Source organism: Sarcophilus harrisii, chromosome 5 (assembly GCF_902635505.1).
Source record: "Sarcophilus harrisii chromosome 5, mSarHar1.11, whole genome shotgun sequence".
Taxonomy (NCBI): domain Eukaryota; kingdom Metazoa; phylum Chordata; class Mammalia; order Dasyuromorphia; family Dasyuridae; genus Sarcophilus; species Sarcophilus harrisii.
The window spans coordinates 237,739,479-237,759,612 of NC_045430.1; the positions used below are offsets into that span (position 1 = coordinate 237,739,479).

Here is a 20,134-nt window from a genome sequence, read left to right on the forward strand (position 1 = left end):
ATCCCTCCTAACACCCAGCATGGTTCCTTGTGGGTAGGAAGCATTCAACAACTGTTCATTGAATTGAATTGAATTTGAATTACTTGTCTGTCCACCCTCAAAGCTTTTTACTCAGGACTGGATACATGGATGCAAGAGATGGAAGAATTCCTGTTGAACCATCATCTCTAAATGTAAAAGATGCTATCTCAGAATAACACAGTATTATAGGGCATCTATCTTTTCAAATTAGATAATTTGGAACATATTACTGACAATGGTCAGATACAGGTCCTATTTTTTAAAAATAGGATTGTATTGGGGCGGCTAGGGGGTGCAGGGGATAGAGTATCACCCCTGAAGTCAAGAGGACCCGAGTTCCAATCTGACCTCAGATACTTAACACTTCCTAGCTGTGTGACCCTTGGAAAGTCACTTAACCCCAATTGCCTTAGCAAAAAATTAAAAATAAATAAATAAATAGGATTATATTTCTTTTCAAATACACATAAATATAGTTTTTAGCTTTTATTTTTTCTTAAAATTTTGTGTTCCAAATTTCTCTCTTCATCCCTTACCTCCCCCTTCCCCAAGACAGTAAGCATTCTACAGAGATATTGTATAATCACTTTTTGAGATAAAAATCTTCTAGTGGCAACAGTAAGTAAAAACATACTAGAAATTTCCCAAGATGGCTAAGTAGTGAACATGAAGCCATCACAGCTGCACAGATAACTGGTTTTATTTTGATGAGCCTCGGCTTCCTCATTTTGGGGACACATAGAGTGATTTATTTTTTCTGCACAGGATTCTACAATATTTCTGTTAAGGGGAATAGCTATGTACATAAATTCTACTGCATTATTAGTTAATCAAATAGCAGAATGTCTGGTCTGTTCATCAGGATTTGTCAATCTGTTGGAATGGCATTATTCCAGTGAGTATGATAACAGCTATTTTCTAAAATATTCTTAGCTTCGTACTTTGAGAAACTGCATTAATTTTTGTATCAATTACATTTAAGGACTATTACTCATGGAAAATCTTAGCCAAACTGTTATGGCTGTTTATATAATCCATAGCTGCAAATGCCAGATACTCCCTGCTGCTCAATGTATATATTCTGTCTCTTACAGGTCAACAGCCTTGGCCCTGGGAGAAATCTCTGCCAAAGAGCCCAGGTTTTCTGATTGGTGATTGACTTTTGCTACAACATGCTATAACATAATCTTTCTTCTCATCATCTCCCTCTCCTTAACCCCAGTTTTGCAATCATTCAACTCTGCCAGTATTCCTGGATGAGGCCCCCAATTCATGATCCCTGTAACTCTCTGGACCAAAGTGTCCCTCCTTGACATCTTTCCCCTCTGAGCATTGTTTCTGTTGTTGAGATGGAAACTCCTTGAGAAAAGGGATTATCTTTGTTTTTGCTTTTTTTATAATCTCTAGCATCTACACAATGTGTGTCACATAGTCACATAGTAACCGCTTCATACAAACTTTCTCTTCCTCTTATTCATTCATTTGGAAACTACTGAATGAACAGTTGCCAGGGTGGTTTAGTGGACAGAGCTCTGGGTTTGGGTCCGAAAGATGCTGTTTCAGACAATTACTAGCTATGTTTTCCTGGGTAAATCACTTACCTCCTGTTAGCCTTAATTTACTCAACTAGAACATGAGGTTAAAATGAGAATAATAATAGCACCCATCTCACCAGGATTGTTGTGAGGATCAAATGAAATAATATTTGTAAAAAAGAAACAAATCCAAACCTAAAAAAATCATCTAGCACATTTTCTGGAACATAGTAGACACTATAAAAAAGCTTAATCTCATCCCATTCCCCTCTTATTCACTGTCTTACTTCAATATGAATGTATGATTTCATTGCTCTTGGCTCAGTCCACTGATGAGGGAACCTTTTATAATCTTTTTCACTTCAGTCATTCCTGCCAGGGCTTGTACTCTAGGAATAGCAGTTATGAACTTGGAACAGACATACAGGCCAAAATGTGGCATCAGACAACTTTGATTAAAGCCCAAACTATTTCTTTACACATTTCTTTTTATTCTTGCTTTTATTTTTCATAGGCTTTTCAAAGAATCATCAATTTTAAATTGATCATCTCAAATCCAACATGGTAACATGAGTATGAAAGGCTACATAATCAACAAGCCTTTGCAGACCCTCTCATATACTCTGTTTATTAATGGAAATTACTCACTACAATTTTGTACAGTAATCGAATATGGTAAATTAACCATGATTGTAAATTCTTGCATTTTTGCAAAATTATGTAAAATCTTGTAAAGACTATGTCTTGCAATTTGACAAATAGTTCTTGATTCTATGACCACTGCAGATTGAATTGATTTGCTCATTTCCTGGTTAGCCTAAAATAAACATTAGAACCTATAGGCTGACCAATTCAGCCATATACATGTTTCAGGCTTTTTAGCTGAAGAAAACTGGTTTCTATACAGCCTCCTTACCTGTCAAGGTGAGACATGACTGTCTTGGAGATGTCTGCCCCGGCTTCTTGCAAGATTCGTATAATCTTAAAGGGCGAGTTTGGATTCCTACCAGGGTGGATGATAATGGGGCAGCCAAGCTGAGACTGGGCATGGGCTGTTGCCTGAAGAACCTTATTCTCGCTTTCGGTGAGAGGCCAGGAGCAGCCGATTTCTCCAATCACTCCACATTTGATGTTGGTCCCATCAGCTCCATGTAGTATTTCATTAATAAGAATATCAGTGAGCTAAAGAAGAATGGTAATACCTTATAAACAAAAGAGTATGTGAAAGCATGTGGTGAAGAAATCTATTTGGCAAATATTTGATCCAACACTCATTTAATTGAACATCTATTAAATATGAAGTACTATTAAGGATGTAACAAGTTTACAAAATTCCTACAGCTCAAAGACTTACGACACATTTGCTATACATTCTGGAGTGGAGTTGAGTAGGGGGAGAAGATAGGAGATGAGATTTGACTGGTTTTTCATTGGTTTATGGAAATTTCTTTGATTGATATAAAGAAGTAATTCAAATTATCATGTTTGAAGATTTCCTTGGAGCATTAGAAGTTAAACAACTTGCTCACTATCAGTTGTTTGCCCTTTGTTTTCCAAGAGCTCCAGTGACATCATCAGGGTAATGTCTTGATTTGGAAATGAATTGAATTTAAGTGAGATAGAATTGGGCAAAATAATTGGCTGTACTTTCTCCTGCCACCATCAAAGTCTGGTAATGGGATAAAAATCAGGATGAGTCGTAAAGGCCAATGATGTAGTGGATAACTTGGACTTTCTAAATGAATGTCTTTTCCAGGTCTGTTTGCCTGAGCTCATTCAATAACTGAGGGCTAAATAAGATTTGAGACAAAAATGCACTCTGAGTGCATTTCAAAAATCTCAAAAATATCCTTTTTTTGGTCTTATATTAAATATATGTTAGAAGCAGAATTTGAACCTAGGTTTTCCTAAATGCAACTCAGACCTATTTCTCTTCCTATAAATATTTCATTTAAAAATGCTTCACTCTAAGATTAGTTAGCCAAATGAAGAAAAAGGCAATTAGGTGATGCATGGATTAAGAAATAGAAATCTATTGTCCAAACTTGACTACCTGGCAGATAAAGGGACAGCTATGGAATAAATTAAGCCCACAATGAGCAAATCTCTTATTCTACCTTCTTTATTCAATCCCTTACCTCATACAAATAGAAAATACTATACACAATACATCTGTCTCGTAACATTATACGTTTTGGTTCATGCATTTAAGACGGTTGTTAAAAGTAATTGGGAATGTCTGCAAGCATTGCTGGGAGAATAGAATCCAAAGAATATAATTCATTCAATTTTCCCTACATATTTTGGAAAAGGAAAGTCCTCATGACTGAAGAAATGGAGAATTATAATTTTGAAAATGAACCCTCTGTCAAACAAATTTTAAAGATTAATTGTTCTTTGCAAAAAATTGCAGCTGTTCTGCTATTCCTATTGAATAGATGATCCTAAATATATGCTTTGGGAATTGTTTCTGCTATTTTCCCCCCAACCTTAAAGAGTCACTCCTATCTTACTTCTCTGAACTCCTCCTTCTTAGTCACTATCATGATATAGATAAAAACAGATGAGTGAATTCTCTTCCATAATCCCTCCAACCCCCAACTTTGAAAAGAGAGAAGTAAAAAATTTCACAAATTTGCCAAGTCTCAGCCTGCCAAGTTTCACCCTACAGTGAATTTGTACTGCTGGGTTATTATAAAATCGTGAAAGAAAATTAAGCTTGTATAATTGAGGTTTATAATGGAAAACTGAGGTTTATAAACAGGCCATGGTACCACTACTGAGCACTGATACAATATATTTGAAATATAATTATCACTATTTGGAATTTTTCAACACAGAGCACATCAAGGTTTTCTTTGTCCAAAGTTTTCTTTATGAAGTATTAATGATCTGGCATTTAATCACCATCTCCTTCTGTGCCTCTGTGACTCTGTAGCATGCCCCACTGGTTCTGAGTCAATGAGATTTTTATTTGTGGGCTGAAGTTCACCAATAAGCAAGGACAGGGATAATCTATGCTTGAGAATAGATATTGGCTAGGAATTATTTACCTGCTCTATGGACATAGCACGGGTCTCCGGGGAGTGTGTGGCGCCCACATAAAATCCAGCCCCAGAAATGATGTGGACCCCAGTCTCTTCTGCAAACCATTTCAAGGTCTTCACATCTCTACTAAGTCCGCTAGTTGTGTTTTCCACCAGAGCCCCACCTCCATTGGCTTTGTAATATAAGAGCTCCTCTTTGATGGCTTCAATCTCCTGATTTAGTTGAAGATTCTCTTTGTGGGAATATGGGTTCTTCTGAATCCAAAACAAGTTCTTCATCAGAAGGGGTCCCTTAGACAAAGCTTCCTGACCCAATGGAGGAGGGGAGTAGCTGCAGTCGAAGGTCATGGTCAAGTGCTCATGGGTTAAGGTCCGGCCAAGTTGACCTGGTTCCACAAGTCCCAAAACTGTCTGTACCTTGCCACTTAAGGAAGTCATTTCCAAGCACAGGATTTTAATAAAAATGTGTTCTGAAAAAGAAGAAAAATAGGTAAAATTTAGCAGAAATGCAAACCCCTCCTCTCCACGGGAAAATGTGTGATTGGAAGCAGACACCTGAGACCAAATCAATAAAATTAGAGATGTCATCTCACTTATCATCCTGCTGAAGTCAGACTCTTTTTTTACTATGTATTTTTTTTGGGAGAATTTGAAGTCCAGTCCAGTTTTAAGTGACACGAGTGATATAGAAGACTCATACCACTTCCATTGGGATACTTCCACAAGATCAAATCACAATCCCATCTACAGGAAATATTTCTTGATATTCAGTTCACATTTCTCTTTCACTTAATTTCATCTCATTAGTCTTAGCTATGCCCTTTCCAATCACATTGTACAATCTTCATTTTTCTTGCCCTCTCTAAACTTCAAGGCTTATACCAAGTTAAAAAGATTCTTCCTTTAGTCATTGTTTTGGCAAATCTGCTTTTTACTCTACATTGTTCTCTTAAAATAAGGAAAAAAAAAACTAGAAAAGGGAATCACATTCCACTTGACAGATTTTTCAGTTTTTGGAACTAATCAGAAAAAATCTTAGGAAATAATTTAGTCCAACCTCTTCATCATAAATATTGAAATTGTGCCTATGTCACAAAAGCTGGAAACAAAGATGGAATCCAAACTGAGGTCTGCAGATCCCAAACCCAGCTCATGTCGAATATTCTCTACTATAGACTTTATGGTGGTTGTAGGGTACATAAAGAAAGCTCTCTGCAAACCTCAAACACTGATTTACAGATAATAATTCTCTGTTATATGTGAAAATGCTATTTTCAAGGACAAGAATCTAATGGTTCAATTTGCTAACAATTATTTAAGTGTGCATCAAATTTTTGTTCTTACTGTACAGATACTTTAGGTATACTTGTGGGGGGAAGAAAGGTGTGAACTCACATTTAGGAAGATCTGGATTGGAATCCTGCCTCAGACACTTAGTTTGGTGATTGGGGGTGGGGGAGATCAATTCCTCTATGAACCTCAGTTTCTTTACTTGGAAAGTGGGAATGATGACAAAATCAGCAGCACAAGGTGGTAGTGAGGCTTAAATGGAATAATGTATGTAAAACACTTTGTAAACATTAGAGTGTTATATAAATGCCAGCTGTTATTTTTAAAAAAGGAAACATAGGATCCCAGATTTAGAGTTATAAGGAGCCATCTGGTCCAGGGGCTATTAACTTTTTTGTGTGATATAGACCCATTTGAAATCCATGGACCCCTTTTCAAAATAATGCATAAAATAAAACACATGGGATTCCAAAGGAAACCAATTCTATTGAAATGGTTATCAGAATACATCTTTTTTTTTTTAAAGTTCATTGACTCCAGGTTAAGAATCCCTCATCTGAGGATGATAAAAAAAATTGTACTACAATCTATTAGAAATTTGTCATTTGGTTGTTTTCAATTATGTTCAATTCTTTGTGAATCCATTTCCTTCTCTACCTCATTGTACAGATGAGGCAAAGTTAAGTGACTCGCCCAGAGTCACACTGCTAGTAAGTGTCTGAAGCTGGATTTGAATTTAGGAAGATGAATCTTTCTGATTTCAGGCCTGGTACTCTATTTATTGTACCACCTTGCTTCTCCGAAAATCTATTAGAAAATTTAGACTTAAAAAACAAAACAAAACTACCTCTGAACTTCAGTAATGTAATAAAGCAGGTTTCTATTTAAAGGGATAAACCAAATTATAATGAAATAAAAAATTAGGAATATTGGAGAATTCAAATTTGTAAGATTTTAACAGATCAAATACATGGGTATGACTGAGAATAATAAAAAAAGGAGATAGCATTCAGTTCAGTTACAAACTAGTTTCCAGTTTTAAAAGTATTGTAGAGATCTCCAAAATAGGAGTCTTGAGGAAATCCCATGAATTTGCCCAATTGCAGGTAAACTTTAGTTGTAAGTAACCAGTATCATTTATTGAGATCTGAAGCTGTGATAATATTAAGTCCAGGAAAAATTGTCTCCTTAATTAGATTCTTATTTCCTTCAGAACAGGGACTATATTTTATCTTTCTTTGTGACCCTGGCATTTAGCACATAGTAGTAAACAATAAATGTTTACTGACTGACTATTCTATGTAACAAGAACAACATTAACGACAATAATCATTTCTGACTCCAACACTCTCTAACTATTATATAGTCAATTTGCTTGTAAATATGTGCCATCTAATCACAGGAAGAACCAAAGGAGATAATGTAGATGTACTATCCTAAGTCCTTCACCAGTAAAGGGAAGAATTATTTAAGCTGCTTATTTAATTGAAAATGGGTTAAATGAGGGGGAACTCAGTGGTCCAGTAAATAGAGCATTCGACTGGGATGAAGAAAACTTGAGTTCAAATGTGACCTCAAACATCAACAAACATCTATGTTACTAAGAAGTATGTTTCTATTGGTATTTCATTACCTGTTTGTTTCTTTTCAGGATGTCTGATTTACTGATTTTCTGGAATATAATTCTCAGATTCTTGTCTTTCTCCATTTTCTTGCATACCTATAACCTTGAGTGTTACTATCCTGTTCTATCCTTTTACTCTTCATGGATCCCAATTTGGGGCTGCAATTTTGTCATGTTTTTTGAATTTATATTTTTAACAACTATACATTGTATACAATTCAGTTTTTTTTCTTTTTCTGATGTTTTGAGATTTTTCTATTGTAATCTCTAGCTACTTTCTTCATTATTTCTACTAGATTTTCAAGTTTTTAAACTCTTTAACTTGAATTCTATCCACTGATTTGTCACTTCCTCAAACTCAACTTTTATTTGGTTTTGAAATTTTCTATTCACGGTCATTCTTCTTTAATTTCTTAAGAGATGTCATTTGTCCATCTAAAATGAGCTATTGGATATTGACTTCCCCATCCCTCCCACACCCATATACCTTTGTGGCATTTACAATTTGATTTCATTTAATTGGTTTGTTGTATTTTTAAATTATATCAGCATTTTCTTCACTTTGGTAATTTTCTATTTTGCTTGATTGTGTATTTTAATATAGTTTTAAAATGCTTTCCACCCCTTTTTAGTGACTTTTTAACTCTTCTGAGAGGTATGTGAGGATTTTTAGCTCCTTTCGATACACTTTTTTCTGCATCTTGTCTGGAGGGACCTTAGAAAAAGTTTCCACATCAGAAATATATTTAATATTTTTTAAATTACAATATTACCATACAAAATTAGAAAATTCCATACCAAGGTATGCAATTTTTGGATACAATAAAGTCCAATAGTTTTCAAACTTTCTCAGAATGAAGTTCCTATAATAGATCAGCACTCCACAAATGGTCCAGTTTGGTTTCCAGTGTTTACATGTTGGATTGGCCCACAAATCTACTGTGGACCATGTACACAGGCTGCAATGCTATAGTGCTCTATAAAAACACAATATTTATTATTTCAATTTGACTCATAGCAGCAATGTATTTATTACATGGCACTGTGTTTTAAGACATTTCTGTCAGACTCCTCACCTATTAAATCTTTCAGTGCAATAAATGTCCATGTCCCAAATATCCCAATTGGCAGCTCATGTTTTCAAAAACAGCAGGAAATTTCCTGGGAACAATGGAGGAAAGGGTATGAATGTATTTCTACCTTTTCTGAGGTTTATTGTACAATGGTTCCCTTATACATGGATTTATAACTTTTAATGTTGAATTGTGTTTTAAAAATCACTAAGGATGTCCATTTAAAAACAATGGAATGCAATCACTTCCATGTAGGTAATGATAATGATATCCATCAAATTGCCAGATGGCGACATAAACAAGCAAGATCAAGTTTCTCGAAATCAATAATGAATAGTTGCTGGAAACCATTCCAGAATAATCAAAGGCAAATCCTAGTCACGGAGAAATCCATTTTTGTTTGTTTTCTTGGGTTCCTTTTTTTGGTTAAGGAAGAAGATGGACATGATATCACAGAACTTGAGAGGTTAAAATAACCTTCATGGCCATTGAGGTCAACCCTTTCTAGGATTCCTTGTTTGACATACCTGACAGGTGATCATTCAGCCTTTACCTGAAGAGCTTCAAGGAGAATCCACCCTCCTGTATTAACCAATTCTGATTTTGACTTTTTTTTGGACATCAAATCTAAATTTTCTACTTTGCAATTTCTTGCATTGCTTAGAGTTCTGCCCTCTGGGTCGAATAGAACAAATCTAATCTCCCTTCCACATGACAATCCTTCAATATTTGAAGACAGCTATAATGTTTTCCTTGAGTCTTCTCTTTTCTAGGCAAAACATTCCATCAAGTGATCCTCATATGACAAAAGTGATGTTATTTTCTAAACTAAGTGTCAGGGAAATAAGCATAATGGCAGATGTATGCCATCTAGAAAAGAAGGAAAGTGCCTTTACAGAGTAAGTCCCTTGACAAATGATTCCTCCATTCAAGTTCTCTCGGGCCATTTTCCACATACAAGTAACCTGTCTTTATCTGCTTGTTTAGGTTTTTTTTGTTGTTGTTGAGTAAATATTGGAAACATTTTAAATAACTGTTGGTTGATTCAGTAAAAAATGGAAATTAATGGGAAAAATGAATTGTTGACTTGTTTGATTTAATGGAAAGGTAAATTGGTGTAGTAAATAGAGAACGTTGGAGTCAGGAAGGCCTACATTCAATTCATGTCACTGATATATGCTCACTTTGAGACAAGATGAAAGTTAACTTTTCAATGACTAAGTGACTCTAAAAGTCACTTCTTAGAAATGTTGCAAATATACAGTAACGGTGAGAATTTACATGCTAGAAGTTCTTTATATGTAGGAAATCAACTCCAAACCAAAAAATGGATATAATTCACTTAAAGATTAATTCAAAACTGTTAATCTGTTAACTTTTGTGACTGATTATGAGTGCATGAAACTTTCTTAAAAGGAATAGCTTCCTAAGAATGGATAGTCTCAAAAATAAAATAATACAGGTTTCTTAAATTGGTTATCCCTTTACTCGAGCAAAATAAAAATATTCTTACCAAAATACAAGAAAATATTATCCCTATTAAGGTCAAAATACAATATGACTCACTAACTACTCACTATCCTAACATCCTGAAGCTTCCGCAAGTGCAATTTTATTGTTGCCAAAACACTTTCTGTGCAACTAACCTTTATACATTGCTAAATTTGAAAAACTGAGATTTCAGCCTGTCTCTATGTCAGAATAAGAGCATAAAACTCAGTTTCAATAACTGCTATGAGAGTGTTTACTGTAATTCTTCCCTTCCACCAGGAATATACTTCTCTTGGGATTGAAAAATATAATGCTACTGGCTACAATTGTGACTTCCTTTCCTCTTCTCTCTTCTTTCTCTGTCCCTCCTTTCCTTCATATCTTTTTCCTCCCTCCCTCTCTTCTTTTTTCCTCCATCCTTCCCTCCCTCCTTCCTTTTCTCCCTTTCTCCCTTCTTCCCTCCCTTCCTTCCTTCTTTTTCCTTCCTTTCTTTCTCTTCCTTCCTTCCTTCCTTCCTTCCTTCCTTCCTTCCTTCCTTCCTTCCTTCCTTCCTTCCTTCCTTCCTTCCTTCCTTCCTTCCTTTCTTCCTTCCTTCCTTCTTCATAAGAAACTCCTGGGGATCAAGTTTGTTGTAGAAGGGTAGGAGTAATCACAGATTAAATGATTCCTAGCAATTCACACTGATCTTTCAAAATATCAAGAATTTGGATAAAAGGTAAGGCTGGTGTTTACTGTCTTTGGCCCTAAGTGCCCTTGGAAGTTCTTTGGTTGATTTCAATTCCTGGCCAAATCACAAATATGATAATTACTTTTAAATTACCTCTGTCTCTCATGCAGTTTCATTTGGATGACTGCTTATTGAAGAATCATGGGAGATGGAATGAGTACTTGGCCCAAGAAACCTGGAGAAATAGAATCTTTTGCCAAGTAATAGGAAGAGTCATTTGCCAAGAATGTACATAAGGAGATATCAGACTGAATCTTGGTTGTGCTACTTATCTGTTCTTGAATAAATGATTTATCCTCCATAAGTTCCAGGGAAAGTACTGATCTGTCATGTTAAGGGAAGTTCTTCATTGGGAAGTGCCTACATTGATGGAATCAGGTGCAGTAAAAAATGCATTTGGAATTTGTTATATGGTGTAGAGTGCTGGTTTAAATCCCCCCTGCCTTTTTTTTCCTTTCCAAACTGCTTTCTAGTTTTTGCAGTGGTTTACAATAACAAAATTTTAGGAAGGACGCTAACAAATTGGAATATATTCAGAAAAGAATAATCAGAATCCTGGGAGAAGTAGAAACAATGCTATACAAAAAAGTGGATGGAAGAAACTAGCAAGGAACTGGCTGCAATAGATAAAAATAGCAGAGGAAAGTTTTGGTTCAACATTCAGAAAAAACTGTATAACATTTGACAGGTGGGTGGCTCAGTGGTTGGGATATGAAGTCAGGAAGACTCATCTTCCAAAGTTCAAATCTGATATCAAAGACTTCCTAGTTGTGTGATTCTGGGCAAATCATTTAACCCTGTTTTCCTCAGTTTCCTCATCTGTAAAATGAGCTGGAGAAGGAAATGGCAAACCACTCCAACATCTTTGCTAATAAAATCCCAAATGGAATCACAAAGAGTCAGACACAACTGAAAAATGATTGAGCATTTAGAACTAAGCAAAGAGTAAAATAGACTGCCTTAGGAAATAGACTCCTTAATCAATGGAGTTGTTTCATTGGAATTTGGATGATTATGTATTCCAGCCACTTAGATTCAAAACCCTTGAGTCTCCCTAAACTGCCCACTCTCAGCTATCCCAATTATTTAATTAGCTGCCCAATCTTGTTTCTGCCTTCATAACATTTCTCACAATTGATTCTGTCTCTCTATTCACACAACCACTATCACTGTTGAAGCCCTTATTATCTCTCACCCAGACTACTGCAATATCCTCTTCATGTATCTCTGTGGTTAAAGTCACCTGTCACATTGACCCATCTCCTAAATAACTGCCAAAGTAATTTTTGGAAATTGTGGGTCTGACCACATCACTCCCCTACTCAGTATACACTAATAGCTCCCTATCACCATTAGGATCAAACATAAATTTCTCAATTTGGCGTTTAAAGCTCTTTCGACATTGTCCCCAACTTCCCTTGCCAGCCTCCTTCCATACTTTCCCCTTCGTTCACATTAAATAAAGAGACTCAAGCTAGTCTTACTGTTCCCTTCACCTGGCACTGTCTCCCATCTCTGCCTTTCTTTATTGTCCAAACCTCACACCTAGAACACAATCCTTTATTTCTGCCTCTTAGTCTCCCTAGTTTTATTCAAAGCTTTGTTAGTTTAAGCAGCACCTTCTGAAACAAGATGCTTTTCTTGATGCTTCCAATGCTAGCTAGTGCCTTTCTGGAAGGATTTTGTTGTTCACTGATTTCAGTTGGGTTTTCTTGGCAGAGATACTAGAGTGATTTGCCATTTCTTTCTACGGCTCATTTTACACTGAGGAAACTGAGGCAAATTGGGTGAAGTGACTTGCCCAGAGTTCCACAGCTAGGAAGTGTCTGAGGCTGGCTCAGCCTGATTCTGGGTCTAGCTGCTCTTCTGGCAAGGTAATATATTTTATATGTACACATGCTCACTCCCCCCCCCCCATATTTATGTTGCCTCTGCTAACTAGATTATAAACTCCTAGAGAATCCAAGCAGTGACTGTCACAGAGCAGGAAATGATTAAGTGCCTATTGAATGAATGGTTATGGAGGGGGTTCTTGCCCAAATGGATTGGACTAGATAATACCTAGGTCTTGTTCTTCTTTAAGATTCTGTGAATTTAGTAGTTAATAAGTGAGCAAAATAGGCCTTGAGCTTATGAATGCCTTTGGGCTACTGGGCTGAGTGCAAATCATATTCTTTGGAAGAGAAAAAAAAAGATCATACACTAGAGTGCAAAGTGTTTTCTAAATATTTGCTGATTATCTCAGACAAATAAAAACTTTTTCTTTTGGGTGACAAATGTCAGGGACTAGAGTTTATGAATCAAGTAGAACTCTGAATTGCCTATAAATAAATCATCTGTTAAAGCTTCACATTAAGTTTTGTTGCTTTTATTAACATATTCCTTCACTTCTGGCACATGGTTGTTAAAAGTAAATTGATTTGGAAATGACCTATTGATTTATGATTAAATCCATATCCTGCAAGGGAAGGAAGAATAACCAACTAATGCCCAAGCTAAAATATGTCCTAAGGTGAAAGGAGTTTAGTTTTAAAATAAAGGAAAAATAAAACATTTTGGACCCTTGGATAATCTCAAGAAACATTTATTGAGCAGTACCTGTGGATTTGACACTGTTTTTCTCTCTGAACTCTTTCACCTGTTTAAATGTTGTTTTGTAAATAGGCCATTTAAAAGTGATATAAAGAAAACCAACAACTATTGTTTTAACACTGAAACGATGTACTTTTCTATATCTCAAGAGAAATCTTCCACAGGGGATCCATACTTCCTTCCTTCCTTCCTTCTTTCCTTCCTTCCTTCTTCCCCCATCTCTCCCTCCCTCCCAGCCTCTCTTCCTTCCTTCCTTCCTTCCTCCCTCCCTTCCTCCCTTCCTTCCTTCTTTCCTTCCTTCCTTCCTTCTTTCCTTCCTTCCTTCCTTCTTTCCTTCCTTCCTCCCTCCCTCCTTCCCTCCCTCCCTCCGTCCCTCCCTCCTTCCCTTCCTTCCTTTCTTCCTTCCTTCCTTTCTTTCTCTCTCCCTCTCTTCCCTTCCCTTCACTTTCCCTTTTCCCTTTTCCTTTTTCCCTTCCCTTTCCCTTTCCCTTTCCCCTTCCCTTTTCCTTTCCCTTTCCCCTTCCCTCCCTTTCCCTTTTCCCTTTTCCTTCCTTTTTCTCCTTTTTTTTCCTTTATTTCTTTTCTTTTTTGGGGAGAGAGGTAATTTGAGGGTGATTGGTAAGTGACTTATTCAGGATCTTCCGCTAATGAGTGTTTCAGACTAGTTTTGAACTCAGGTTCTCCTGATTCCTGCTCTATCCATTGCACCACCCAAGTGCCCCAATTTTAGCTGCAGTTGGACTTTATTTGTCCATCTACTGACTGAGTTTATAGTTTGGGGGTTTCACTTTCTAATACATACACATTTTCTAGTGAATCTCTCTACCAAAATATTGTCCTCATAAAGAAGGGCTTTTCCCTTGGCTGACAGGAATACTATTTCCCTTTGGCCAGCCAGGAAAACTTACAAGATTGAGACCACATGGACATAAATCACATCCTACCAAGATGTAAACTAAGCACTCGATGCAGAGGTTAGAAGACCTGGAAAGACAAACAGTTATGAATATAATCTCTTCTATTACTATATATGCTTTCTTTAAATGGAAATTTATTATTACATATTTTGAATCTTCTCTGATGTCTGGCTGGGCATATGATAATATTTTGTGTTTTTTTCCTTTTCTGTATTTTTTCTACTTTCTCTTTTCTTATTTTATATTTAATTTTAAATAAATAAATAATTTAAAACTTTTTTTTTTTAAAAAAAAGAAAGTTTTTTTAAAAAAGATCTGTATTCAAATCATACATCAGACACTTACTAACTCTGGGACCTGGAGCAAGTCCATTTAACTTTTCCTCAGCCTCAATTAACTTATCTGTAATATGAAGATAATAATGGCACCTACTTTCATCAAAGTATTGTGAGAATCAAATGATATAATAGTGCTTTTCAAACCTAAATGTGCTATTCTTATTATAATAATTATATTATTAAGAGTGAAGATGCTTGTATAATATGTGTATACATATAATATGTAATATATGTATATATACATATATGTATGTAATATATATGCATTATCTATCTGTCCATCTATCTACCTACCTATCAATCTATCCATCCATCTCTCTATCTATCCCTCTCTCCATCTATCTATCTTTCTAACTATCCATCCATTCATTCATCCATCTATTTGCTATCCATCCATTTATCCAATTATTGACTGTCTGTCTGTCTATCATCCATCCACCCATCCATCCATCTGTCTATCTATCCACATTTATACCTAACTACAGAATTCAACTATGGTCTAGATAATTTGGTCTTTTCAGACATTATAACTAATATGAAGTATTGTGACTCAAATGCTTTGATATGGTCAAGATGTTTTAATTGATTGTGTTGTGTTGAAAAATAGAAAAAAAAAAGAAAGAAAGGGAAGACAAAAGCCTGACTTTAAGTAAAAGAATAAAGACAGTTCAGGGCCATTTTTTTTGTTTTAGCCAGAAAATCCTTAAATAGACTAACATCTTCCCTACTGCTTTAGGTGATAACCATATGTCACAAGGCATTTGGATCTACAAATATTCCATCTAAAACTCTTTGATGAAATTATGCAACTAAATATTGCTGGGTTTTTTTGTAAATGGGGAGATTATTTCATCATTGTGAAGATGACCCTGTGTGATAACTTCTTCCAATTATGTGCAATAGCTATCCTTTTGTAAATCTTGACTCTAAAGTATTGCTCGTGGGTCCGTGGCCATCATCATTGGTCAATATGTGTCCCTAATGGGACTTGCACCCAAGCTTTTCTCACTCCAAGTCCTGCTTACAGTGTATCTATGCTGCAGGATGCTAGGTGGCCCCAACAGGGCACAGAGCACCAGACCAGGAGTTGAGAAGATATGAGTTCAAATTCAATCTGGCTGTATGACTCTGGACAAGTTACTTAATACTATTTGCCTCAGTTTCTTCATCCATAAAATGAGCTAAATAAGTAAATGAACAATTACTTCAGTATCTTTGCCAAGAAAATCCCCCAAAAAGAAGTCACAGAAATTTGGACACAGCAATAAAATAAAAAAAATGTTATGTTGCATTTTTCCTCACATATAAAATGTGAAACTTTCTTTTCACATCAACACAACGACCTGTTTAAACTAGACTGCTAGATAAAGCATGATAGCTACATAAAGGCATGAGGTATATATACATACATTTCTCCAACATAGTACACGAAACTGGAAGCATTATGTTTAATGATGTCCAGAGAACAAAAATTATCAGACTATACTGCTGTTATTTTAGGGATAATACCCAATTCTGTTTCTTTCTCCTTTAGTAGAAAGAACAAAGCTTTAGAATCAAATGACCTGTATTCAAATCCCAGCTGCGCCACTTGCACCTGTGTGATCTTAGGAAAGACCTTTGAGACCTCAATATTCTCATCTGTTAAATGAAGGCCTTAGATACGTAGCCCCTTAAGGCTCTTCAAATTCTCAATATATGTGATCTATGTTCAAAACCACAAGACTTTATTGGAACTCTTGGATGCCAATGAAAGCCCCAAGAACATCAGTGACATGAGTTTTCAACTTTGTTTCAGAAGAGAAAAACAAGCCCTCATCTCCTCCCCCTGCCTTTTTTGTTTGAGATTTGTCACAAATATATTTTGTCTCTTAATTTTTGGTTAAACATTTTGTATGATATTTTATAATGTGAAAGGACACTGTAGATTTTGATCCTATAAAGCTAAGACCTTAATCCTACAATGAAACCATTGTAAAAATCAATTAACCACTTGAGATTTTTGGTGGATGGGAATTCTGCTTTGTATTAAAAGAATTAGAATAACTACTCCTTAGTTTAGTTGGGGTGACCTGGTGTTAAAGAGATTAATATTTTACTTAATGATATTTTCACCCCTAAAAACACTGTAGAACTATGGTCAATTTTAATGGTCAATGTTGCCTTAAATGCTAATAGAAGTAGTGGTATTGTGAGATCCTAATAAAAAATATCACGTGGAGGATATTTCTTAAATCTAACTTTAATGGTTTAAAATCAGGTCAGTGGGTTGACTGATTTTCAAAGGATAAACAAGGAATGAGAAAATAAGATTCTATTAGCTATAACAAACTCCTCTTTATTATCATAATGAGTTGCTGCTCACCAAGTGAAACCCCAAATGTAAGATGTGCTTTTGTTTGAATCTTTAAAGTCAAATTATCCTCTCAATTCCATAGCTGTGGTTTGTTTTGATTACATTCAAGCTGTCTGACCCAGCCACTAATTGAATGTTCTTAGCTCTAGTTGGAGTTCTGGGACAACCCACAGTTTTGGAAAAGGTTCAGTGATCTGTGTCATGCTCGTCACAGTCAAGACTGGCAGAAAGACTGAGATGACAATATAAAATTATTTCTCCTTTGTGGGTTTGTGGGTGGGGGCATAGGTTGTGCAGAAAAAAATAGCTCTCTGATATTAAGAAGAAGCAAGGATCACAGATTATTCTTTTTAGAAAAAAAAAAAAGGTTAAGCAAAAGTGAAATGTCAGGGGTGGAAGGCTGTGACCCAACAAAATAGACAATTGCTTTTCTTTGGGAGGTGAACAACCTGGAGAGAATAGGATGAGAATAGGCAGATTACACACCTTTTTTTATCCTCAATATCAAGCACAGGGTTTCGGAGGGGATAGACAAAATAGCACAGAGGCAGAAAGAGTTCTGCATTTATTATTATCATTATAGTAGATGCTAAACAAAATATGTTGAATTTAATTGCATTGAATTAACATAACTAAACACAACTGATGGTTGATAAGATTCCTCACTTGGCTTTATAATGAGCCATGAATTTAAAACTAAAAGCAGTAGCAGAATTGCACATTCATACTATTGTCTAGAACTTGCTTTGATGCTTTTGTGAACTTGTGATAATATGGATATCCCTTCTATCCATACAGGTTCCAATCCATTTGGGCTTTGTTATGTCTGTTTGATTCTTGTCCAGGTCCTCCCATACATCTAAAACAAGAGATCTATTTAATGTACTAGGAACTTTTTTGTGAATTCTCTTGAAATTGTGTGGGTTCTACTAAAAGATGTGAGCTGTCCATTCTTCTTTTTTTTCTATATGACTAGCCACTTCCCTTTCTGGTCAACCATGTCTCTGACATATTTCTTTCTCTTCCACAATTCTTCATTAGGTATGTGTTGTAGCCTGTTCAAAGCTAATGTCCACCTCACCGCTATGCTTTGAGTGAATGGCAATGTTAATTCTACAGAGTTATGGTATTGTTTACTTTGTAGACATACATTGTGACAAGAAGAATTTAGAAGTTAAAATGATGGGTCTTTGTTTTCATATTATGCAATTTCTCAAAGGAATATAGAAAATATTTCTCCTTAGGTTAAATTCTGGATATATCTCATTATTCACTCATAGTATTTATTCAAGATACAGGTTGGTTGTTGTCTTCCATTCTTGAAGAGGATCAAAGTGACATCACTATGTTAGAATTGAGCTGCATTGTATTTAACCATGGCTGATCAGATCGATAAAGGCCAAGGTTGGAGACAAATAATCCCTATAAACATTTGGGGTGGAATCTCTAACTTTTCACATCTCATGTTTCCTTTGAGCTAATTCAATTCTGCTTTGTTCATAGAGCACAGCTCCTTCTCTGCTGAGGGCATGCAATGGTGGGTGGTTCTGTGCAAGTGTCTCCCAAGTCATACAATCAGTTCTAAAGTTCTTAAGAAAAATCTTGAGAGAGTCCTTGCATTTCTTTTCCTAACCACCTCATGAGCACTTGCCCTGTGTGAGTTCCCCATATTTTTTTTTTAGCAAGTGTATATTCAGCATTTGAGCAATGTGGCCAGCCTGATGGAATTGCACTCTCTGCATGTACTGATGGGTCAAGTCTATGGATCATCCATCTAATTGGATATCACATTCTGATACTACACATTCACCATCTTTTTGTATGGATAATTAGGCTGAACTTTTTAATGTGATTATGGATCTATCAATCATCTATCTGTCCATAAAAGTGGTATTTAGAGGATTTCACATTTGGAATCTGCTCTGGATATTTATTCCAAAGTCTTTTTGAGTGATTATAGATCTCATTAGAAGGTTCTGCTATTTTCTGGGATGTTAGAAAAGAACATTATATCATCCAAAACCAGAACCATCTAGAAAACCTTACCATATATCAGGAATCCCTTTTTATTAGTTTTGTTTTGAGTTGGATTTTGGTGAATCTTTGGTGAATATACCTCTCTGTTTTATGTACTGCTTGGAATGAATAATCATTGAACAATGAGATTTCAGTTGTAAAAGTTTTGTAGGCATTTTAGATGATTCTAACACCTGCATGGGCAGCTAAGTGGCACAGTGAATAGAACACTGGCCCTAGAGTTTAGGAGGACCTGCGTTCAGATCCAGTTGCAGACACTGTGCAATTCAGACACTAGCTATGTAACCCTGAACAACTCACTCAGTTTGCTTCAATTCCTCATCTGTAAAAAGAGTTAGAGAAAGAAACAAGAAACCACTTTAGTATCTTTGCCAAGATAATCTCAAATAGGGTTATGGAAAGTTGGATGCAACTGAAACAATTCAACAATAAAATACCTGCATAGGAGATAAAAGCCTTTGAGGTATCATTTGGTCTACCAAATCAAAGACCTTTGTTCAACAAAAGTCACTAAGCAGGGACAGCTAGGTAGCACACTGGATAGAGCACTAGCTTCAGACACTAATATTTTCTGGCTGTGTGACCCTGGGCAAGTCACTTAACCTTAATTGTCTCAGAAAAAAAAAAGTCACTAAACACAGTAAGATCTTCTATTCTCTGTACCTTGTAGTCAACTCTGTGTCTTCTATAAAATATATTTGTATAAGTTTCCCAGTCCCTTTATAAACTTTTATCAACTATGCTCTCAATATAATAATTTAGTTTTTATAATTTATTTTCATAAAGATTTTGTAAGCAATGAAAAGGCGGCATGTGGTCAGTAATTATTTAAAATTTCTTGTTTGATTTTCTTCTTATTGCTGTTATAAATAAGCTCCGCAATTCCATTCCCTCCCCAAGTATTTGGTGCCCTTTTATTTTTCAAATATCTTGATCATCATTCCTTCAATGCCCTCAGCATTTTGACAGCATCTCTGCAGACTTCCTTTCTCTGTGTATTTGATCTAATATGACTACTTGTCTCTTTGTTTTCTTTAGTGTCATTTTTTTCCATTTTGCAGAACATTAGAGACTATAATATTGAAG

The 20,134-nt window shown here is 35.8% G+C and overlaps 1 protein-coding gene across 2 annotated transcripts in view; it reads right to left on the bottom strand.

Moving 5' to 3' along the window:
* The window catches only part of PTER (phosphotriesterase related), a 98,798-nt gene that overhangs the window by 38,441 nt on the left and 40,223 nt on the right, over nucleotides 1–20,134 (bottom strand). The window contains exons 2-4 of one of the 2 annotated variants that reach the window (XM_023505108.2): nucleotides 8,594–8,678; nucleotides 4,610–5,073; nucleotides 2,473–2,738 (exon numbers count right to left, since the gene is read on the bottom strand). In XM_023505108.2, the coding sequence (XP_023360876.1) occupies nucleotides 2,473–2,738; nucleotides 4,610–5,041 (698 nt within the window). In that variant the 5' untranslated portion in view covers nucleotides 5,042–5,073; nucleotides 8,594–8,678. The remainder of the gene's footprint in view (nucleotides 1–2,472; nucleotides 2,739–4,609; nucleotides 5,074–8,593; nucleotides 8,679–20,134) is intronic. The other variant, XM_003771901.4, reaches the window with a different exon arrangement.